Source organism: Daktulosphaira vitifoliae, unplaced genomic scaffold, assembly GCF_025091365.1.
Source record: "Daktulosphaira vitifoliae isolate Bord-2020 unplaced genomic scaffold, ASM2509136v1 Scaffold_1, whole genome shotgun sequence".
NCBI classification, from domain to species: Eukaryota; Metazoa; Arthropoda; class Insecta; order Hemiptera; family Phylloxeridae; genus Daktulosphaira; species Daktulosphaira vitifoliae.
The window spans coordinates 77,983,804-77,992,960 of NW_026099572.1; the positions used below are offsets into that span (position 1 = coordinate 77,983,804).

Consider the following 9,157-nt stretch of genomic DNA (forward strand, 5'->3'; position numbering starts at 1 on the left):
TTTAATAAAAATAAAGTCGATCTTAAAGAATACTATTGACTCATTTCTCTATATATTTTTACACTTAACTATGTAACGGTGTATTATATCAAATCGCGGTTAGCGGAAAAAGGGTTTAAGATGTAGATAAGTATCCGTATATATACAAGCTATTTGTGCCATAGTTTTTCAATATAATAACCCCAACCCTCCTATAAAAAAATGCTTTCATTATATTATTACTAAACAAAGTAGGGGGAAAAAATTCAGAAAAAAAATGCGTATTGTTAATTGTGTTGAGTATCCTCTAAAACATCCCCTCGTAATACATTTGGTTTTTTTTTGGTGTTTTTATTGTACTCAGATACTTTGTGTTTAAATTATGAATTTTCTAGGTCTATTTTCCTCATATGTCTACTTATTGGCATACTAAATTTTCGTATGAAATTAAAAAGTGATTATTATTTATGATTTATGAAAAATTAAAAGATTATGTTTGTAAATATTTTTTTTTTGTTTTTGTTTGTTTTTAACAAAAATTATTAAATTTAACAAACATAATACTTCAGTGAAATATCAATATATTACTGAATATTCAAGAAAATACTAGTAATATAGTATAATGTTAAGCGTATCATGTTGATGACAATGATGCATTGCATATTTATATATATATATATAATACAGTATGGTTTAAAAAACAAAAACTATAAAAATCAATGGCGCGTAAAAAAAAAGTAAAGTGAAGTTTTAATTTTCAGCTAGTAAAGAATTTATAATTAAAACTTTATAGTGACAAATAAAAATGTTAACAGCTGGTAGTGTTATTGTATTTACTCTAAAATTATAATTAATAAACTTGTAATTATTAGATGGTACTATCAATTTGTTAATAATAATGATAAAATATGAATGACTTCGTGTTAATTCATGTTAATTGAGTGACACGTTCGTGTTATGTGTTTTTAACGCGATAAAATTACAAACATACAATAATGAAATAATGATAATTAAATAATAATTAATGACAAGTGTAAGGTAACAATTAACATGTTATACGATATCCACGACATACTTTAAAAGGCACACACAATGGCGTGTTTTTATAAATTTGGTATAATATAAGGGACAAGATCAAAGTCAAACTCAGTTTAAATGTAACTCATGCAGTGGGGAGTGTTATTACTTAACATAAAAAATATTGTTCGTTGACTTTTTCAAGGTTTGTTAGAATAGAATAACAAATTTATTTATTTTTACAATTAAGTTACTAATAATTAGAGTTTAGGACTTTATGTATTTATTAAATTTATTTTAGTCATTCCGAGTACATTTGTGATAAATAAATATTCCTTTTTGTTTTTTCAATCTTATTCCATGTGTATTAATTAGGATTATAGTTTTTGGGGGACTCGGAAGCATCAATCCTCCTTTACAACTAAAAAAGTTTCTGTGGTATTGTTATCACTATGAACAATTTATATGGTGTTTTGGTGTCTCGGAAAAGGTTCAAACAAATTTTATAAATGCATATAGTTCCAAACCTTAATGATAATGTATTTTTGAAAATCACTATTATATTTTATTTATTATAAATATATATTATGCATGGCTAACCAAAGTTTAAAAATTTAACTATCATATTGAAAACGAGAATAGAGAAACAATGTTCTGTAATAATATATATAATTTTTATTTGAATATACAATTTAGTATTGATTCTAATTTAAAATTCTATTTCGAGATACAAAAAGGATACTAGTGTTTATGTACTAGTGTTAAAAATGTTTAGTTATTAAAATATTTTTAATAGCCATAATTGATATCATGCCTTTTCCTTTCTGTATTAATTTTGACTATGTATAATTTTTTCGTTACATTAACAGATTAAAAACATGGACTTCAAACGACAATTTATTTTGTTTGAAATAATCTTTTACTATTTAATTTGTGATTGTTTTGCTTCTCATCAATATACAAATAAATGGATAGTACATGTACCTTTTGGGGAAGAATCAGCTAAATTAATTGCACAAGAATTTGAAATGGAATATATAGGACCTGTAAGTACCATTTAGTAAAAAAAATGGCTATAACAGTGTCATTTTTCAATCTTTTTTTTTCAATTGATAATAAGTCAACTTTTGAATTAAAATTTTTTAAACTTATTTAGTTTTTAACAAATTGTGTTTAAGTTGTAACTAAACCTTTAGAAGAAATTATCTTGTTACACATTGTACTTGGCACTTTAAACTTGAATTTTTCTTACTAAAAATCTATTGTTTAAAAATGAGATCATAAATGCCTTATAATTAATAAAATTTGGGTCTATAATGTTAAACTTAATTGTATGTAAATGTTTTGTTAGTACTGTAATTTCTTCGGAACTTTTTGGACCACCCTATGTTCACAAACATTGCAACAAGTCATGTAAATGAATACTTTAAAAATAAAAAATGTTATTTCCCCTAAAATCATTTTCTTTCATTGAGAATTTTAAAATATTTAGTATAATATTTAAAATTTTTAAACATTATATTCAAAAGTATAATATGTTTTTATCGCAGGTTACTAAAAAAGATCATATTTTTGCTTTCGTGAAACAAAATGGTCATGCAAATACACCTGAAAAAAACGAAGAAATAACGAATTCTTTAAAAGAGCATTCAGATGTAAGATAATTTCTTATTTTATATTTTTTCTATCTTTTGCAATTTATTTTTCTCTTAAATTTACGTACGTTGTTTATTTTTGATGAAAATTAAATTATTATAAATTAAAATATAATAATCAAAATTATTTTTAATAAAATATAATATTTGAAAAAATAAAATGTTCAATATCGGATATAAATACAATTACTTTCAATGAAATTAACCAGTGTATTACTTATTAAAAAAATATATATTTAAGCGCTTCATCCTAAATTTCATAATTATTTATTTTCGTTTGTTTTTAATCGTCACATAAAAAGACATCTATCTACAACAAAATTGTAAATATTCATAAAATTTAGATTACAATCTGTATTTATGAAAATAATCTTATTAAAGTAATTAATTAAAAAATAATTTCAAGATTTCGTGGGCATTACAAGAGCATTTTAAAACAAGAGATACGCGCAGTTTATTTAAAAGTTCAAAACCGAGAAGAACTTTACAAAGACAAAGTTCATACAGAAATGCTTTTAACGATGAGTATTGGGAAGATTTGTGGTACTTAGTAAGTAAATGACTTTGAATCAAACTATTATACTCCATAATTTAGCAGTGATTTCTTTATATAGTTTTTTAATAATTTATCGAAAATTGTTCAATAAATTAAAAATCGATTGATACATTCTCAAAAATTCATATTTTTTGGTAGTATTTACTCAAATATGCTCAAAAAAATCATAACTATGCATAATTTTGTAAACCTATTCACTGTAACTATTAAGTGTGTTTGTAATTAATATTATCTAGCAAGATTATCGAACGGACAGTTCACAACCTGTACGTGATATGAATGTAGTGCCTGTGTTTTTTGAATTAAATATTACTGGTGCCGGTGTTAACATTACTGTTCCCGATGATGGATTACAATACGATCATCCAGATATAGCTCCACAATTTGTAAGTATTAGGATTTAACAACAACTTATTAAAATTTATTTTCTAAATAACTGTAAACATATAGAGTTATTAAATTAATGTACATTACTATAATTTTTAAAATAATATTAGAAAAATTTCGTTAATAATCAACGCGAAATAATTCGATTTTATAAATAAATATAATTTATATTTTAGTAAATATAATTTGGTTGTTACAGAATCCAGATTTAAGTTGGAATTACATAACGGATTCTAGTGATATTTTGCCTCGCGTTGATAAAGATGGAATTATTAGAGCACATGGTACAAAATGCGCCGGAGAAATAATAATGCAGCCCAATAATAATATTTGTGGCGTAGGAATAGCTTATGGAGCTAGTCTTGGAGGTAAACCAATTAGTCTACTAATTAGTGTTTAGAATAGATTTATTTCAAATAGAATACAGGTATATTTTGACAACTCTTGATATTATACAATAAGAGCAAATAATTTGTATTACTAGAAAGAAAAAAATTTTATATTACCATTTTCTAATAGAAAATAAATTACTTGAATTTGAAATACAAAAATTTTATAAATATGAAATATAATATAAGACAAATTTATTTAATATATGAATATGTATGTGAGCTATAAGTAAAGATATTACAATACTTGTTACCGTAGATAATAAATATTTCATTTAAAAACTTACAAGTTACAACTAATAATTAGAAATACCTTTACCAGAATAATGATTATTAATACTTCATGTTTTAAGCTATAAACAACATTTTCTACTAGGGAATGGCTATCATTTACCCTACCGGTTTGTTAGCTTGTCTATAATTTGTGAGTTCTATTTACAAATTAATTCGACAAAAATACTTAATTCTTATCTGGTACTTTTATTTTGTTTCAATGATTAAACACACATAATATAATTTTCAATTTTTGTGTTTATTTAGGTGTTAAATTTTTAGACAATACCCTTACAGATATAAGAGAAGGCAGTGTTCTTCAACATGCTCTGAAGTGGGTAGATATTTATAGTAATTCTTGGGGACCTTCAGATTCAGGCGATTACTTGGAACATTTAAGTGATTATTCTAAAATTTCACTTTCTAAAGGAATACATCAGGTAAAAATAATATCTAATGGTAGGTGTGTATAAGGGATTGAACATTTCCAGATGTTAGCTTATTTGTAAAAGTTAAAGTTGAAAGTTTACTAAAACAATTTTTGTTTTCAATTAAAAAAAATTGCCATGTTATTATTTGAATCACTTATTAGACAAAAAAATGCAAGTCCAATATATAAAACTAATAAAAAATAGTAAAAAACTATCTTTAAATGACCATTGGTGTGTTGCGTTTAACTGAGTTAACCAATGAAAGTATTTGTTGAGTTACACCAAGTTAATACAAAAATCATAAGAAGTACCTAATATTAACTTTAAAGGAGATATTTGGAAGTTCAAAACTTACTCGTTTATCAGTACATAATTCCCCGCGAAGTATAAATGCACAAATAACTTCTGTAAGTTCATACCTAGAATCTTCATCAGACACTGAATATATATATTGATTCTAATGTAGGAGAAGCCAGTGCAAAGCGGATAGGTTAAGTTTAAGTATAACAATAAAAAAAAAGAATGAAGTTTTCATATTAAAAATGTTTTCATATGTAATAATATTGTAAAATCATTTGAAATTATATATTTTTAGTGTTTATTATTAAATTCATTTATAATTAATTAAAAAAAAATTAAAAAGAAAAGAAAATTATTCAACTTTGTCTGAGTACCCCATTAAAGTGAATATTTTAAATGATTTTAATTTATTTCAACAAAATTTATCTAACGCGAAATTTGTTGACCACTTAAAAAAAAGATAAATATACTGATCTGTAAATTAAGTTTAATAAGTTATGTGTCGAATACAATTCTAGAGAAAGGAATCGATAATTTTTCAAAAGCAATGTCAATTTTTTAATAAATTTTGTAAAATTTAATTTTGTTTTCAATGTAATTAGGTTATTTATTTTAAGTTTTTATATATTGCGAATATTTTTATTTATAATATTTTTTAGCTTCGATGCGAAGCTGAGAAGGTATTGGTTTTACTATGATGTGTTTTTTTTTTTTTTTTTTTTTTNCCTCTGGACTTGTCTTCACGGCGAAAATGGCTACCGAATGCTATTTTCGTGTGAAAATTCTCGATTTTATTATTTATATAATATTTAACTTTATAATGCTATAACTTATTGAAAAGTTTATGGATCCACACAATTTTTTTATGAGAAATAATATTTTTTAATAAACCCTTTTTCATTTGACATACTTTATCTTTATCGAGATATTAATAAGGAACCAGCAGATCAAGTAGCTTTTGGAATAAAATACCAATTTTTTTTAAATTAAGCACTATCTAAAGATTTGCATCGAAGCGTTTATTTTTGATAGTGATTTTAATCACTGTCAGATATCATTATACTTGATCCAACTATAGCACGTCACAACTGTGCCGCAACCCCCTTGTGCTGGGTTTTTTTCCGTTTGAATGTATTGTTCTTTGATATTTTTTGTACTGATAATTTATGTCTACTTTGGTTCGTTTATTAGTAACAAGAGAACGAAAATTAACAAAAAATACAATTTTAACTAATTATTTATTAGTTTTTAGTTCATTTTTACAGTTATTTTTTCTGATTAAATATATACCATTTTGTAGAATAACTGAAAAATTGATTTGTTTTATTCATTTTCTTCTGCTGAGCCATAGTTTCTTATATATTATAGGGTAGAAATGGGAAAGGGGCTATATATGTATTTGCAGCTGGTAATGGTAAAATGGAAGAAGACAATTGTGGAGCGGATGGTTATGTAAATTCTATATATACTATTATTGTTGCAAGTTGTGATGATAAAGGCCGTGTCGCTCATTATTCAGAGAGATGTCCATCTGTGATGGTTACAGCTTATAGTGGAGCTGGAAATTCTAAAAATATTGTAAGTGATTTCAAGAAATCGAATATGTTATATATTTATGTTAAAATACCTTTGTTTAATAGAACATTCGAATTGCTAAGCCATTTTAAACAAAGTTATTCTTCAGCTAAATTAAATAAATATTAATAAATCTTTAGATAAACTAGATAAGTATTAAAATATCTTAAACTGTTAGCGGAACGGCTAATTTGTAAAAATGTGTTATATTTGTTTAGAAAGTGTCACAAAAAAGGGATAAGTCCTTAAAAAGTAAGATTATGAGTCAATTTAGTTAAAAAAAATAGCTACTTAATAATTAAATTTTTGGAAATTTGTAATCATCAGTAACTTTTTCTATTTATTTAACAACTTATTTAAGGTATGTTTTTAGTTTTCACTAATATAATTAAATATATTAGGTGACTACTGATGTAAGAGGTGGGTGTACTACGAAACATACTGGAACTTCAGCTGCTGCACCGTTAATATCTGGTATAATAGCTCTGGCTTTATCAGCTAAGTAAGAATTAATAACAATAACTATAATTTTACAAATTTAGTATTTAAAAAAAAAAATTTTAATTTTTTATTTCAGCCCTTCGTTGACATGGAGAGATGTACAGCATTTAATTGTCTGGACATCGCAAGTTGCTCCACTAGCTAATAACTTAGGGTGGACCAGAAATCAAGCTGGTTTTTATTATTCAAACGATTTTGGATTTGGATTAGCTAATGCCTATCAGTTAGTTAAGCAAGCTCAAAACTGGAAAAATGTACCCAAAATGGCTTCATGTGCTGTTCGTATGCCTACCATTAAGTAAGTTTATTAAATAATTTAATTTTCATTAAAAATTCGTATTGGTTGTATTTCACAATGTGCTTTATATTAATTTTTATAGAAGTCTGGTATTGGAAAGATATAAAAGTGCCCGGATTATAGTATATGTTGATGGTTGTAGAGATATGCCTGGTGAAATCAACTATTTAGAACAAGTACAACTAGTACTGACTGTAACTTATCCCAAACGAGGGGACATACAAGTAGCAATTAGATCACCCCAAGGTAATAATATATTGATTTTTTACTAAGCCTATAGCTAATAATTTTTATTATTTTTAAATGTTTGCATTATTTGTTTTATAATTACAGGAACTACGAGCCAGCTTTTAGAAAAACGAGGCAAAGATAGGAATGTACAGGGATTACGAAAATGGACTTTAACTACACTAGCTTTTTGGGGTGAATCACCTAAAGGATACTTTTACATTGATGTTTTTGATAAGGTATGATAAATATTAAATAAACATAAAAAAAAGTGAAAATTAAAAATATTTATTTGATTTAAATATATTATTAGTCGGGCGTGTCAACTAACAAAGGAAGAATAAAAGAAATTAATTTAGCTCTACACGGAACAAAAGAAGCACCTAGCCATTATTCGAATGGTTACCGTTCTTACGATGCATTTGAATTATTGAAATCTGTTAGTATTGTAATATAGAGGAAATATAAAAATATTATGTAGCTACAATATTTTTGCTATAAATTTTATTAAATTTTGTAGTAAAGTGCCTTAAATGTCAATATTTAATTAAGAATACTTTCAAAAATATTAAAAATATATATATACAAATATTTTTAATTTAATACATAGATTAAAAATCGNTCAAAAATATTAAAAATATATATATACAAATATTTTTAATTTAATACATAGATTAAAAATCGATAATATTACAAAATATTTCATAAATTTCTAAATATTTTTTTAAACGTTCTGAGAATATAATTAATTAATTTTTGAATATTTTAGCTACATTAATGAATATTTTAGTTATTCAGTATTTTGATCAAATTATTAAAATAGTTTATTACTAAAAATATAAAGTAATAAATAGTAGATTAATTGGTTGGTGTAATTAAATTTCTTATTTCAGAACGATGAATCAAGATTTGTTAATGCAAAGAAAAAAATTGAATAATTGAAGATGATAACAGCTTTTCTGGATGGAAAAATACTTATGAAATGTTATGCGAAAATTATAATTATATATCGTTAAAATGCAATATAATATTTTCTCAGTATCATTAATAATCTCGTTTTGATAAATTAACGTGCATTATTGAATAACTGTGTATTGAATTTTTAAATATAATAGTGTTTATTAAACAAATTGGCATTTATTAGTGTTCCATAAAAATAATAATAAATTCTTAGTGGGCAAAAGAACTTACTAAGAAGGAAATAATTGCACATGTATGGTGAGGATTTTTTCAGGAAAAGGATATGCATTTGACGAATTTTTAGACTCTTTTGAATCGAAATAAATTTATACATTTAATATTATATTAAATTTTTTCGTAGTAAATTTTTACCCTTTCCGTTTGTAGAAGCCCTTTAAAATTTTCCTTAAAAACACTATAACCATGTTTTTGGTTTAAGTAATTTACTTAGTTTTTAAACAAATAAATTCAAATTTGTCACGTTGTAGATGAGTTTGGGGTGATTAAACAAATTTTATTATTGCACATAATATACTTATACTTATCACATAATTGTTAATAGAACAAAGTATAAAATGTTTAAACATATATTTTTTTGAATAACAAGT

General features: G+C 24.4%; 1 protein-coding gene across 1 annotated transcript; it reads left to right on the forward strand.

Annotated features, from left to right (window-relative positions):
• Positions 1–1,079: 1,079 nt before the first annotated feature.
• LOC126893713 (neuroendocrine convertase 1-like) lies at positions 1,080–8,719 on the forward strand. Its single transcript, XM_050664151.1, has 14 exons — positions 1,080–1,201; positions 1,866–2,042; positions 2,547–2,651; positions 3,058–3,201; positions 3,444–3,593; positions 3,794–3,962; positions 4,524–4,696; positions 6,356–6,565; positions 6,964–7,064; positions 7,140–7,361; positions 7,444–7,607; positions 7,695–7,828; positions 7,903–8,028; positions 8,483–8,719. The coding sequence occupies exons 2-14, from the start codon at positions 1,875–1,877 to the stop codon at positions 8,525–8,527; spliced, it is 1,911 nt and encodes a 636-aa protein (XP_050520108.1). The 5' UTR covers positions 1,080–1,201; positions 1,866–1,874; the 3' UTR covers positions 8,528–8,719.
• The last annotated feature ends 438 nt before the right edge of the window (positions 8,720–9,157 follow it).

Coding starts and splice junctions, on each gene's coding strand:
- LOC126893713 (XM_050664151.1), top strand. CDS start 1,875: ATGGACTTCAAACGACAATTTATTTTGTTTGAAATAATCTTTTACTAT. Junction 6,566..6,963: donor CTGGAAATTCTAAAAATATT/GTAAGTGATTTC, acceptor TAAATATATTAG/GTGACTACTGATGTAAGAGG. Junction 7,065..7,139: donor GCTCTGGCTTTATCAGCTAA/GTAAGAATTAAT, acceptor TTTTTATTTCAG/CCCTTCGTTGACATGGAGAG.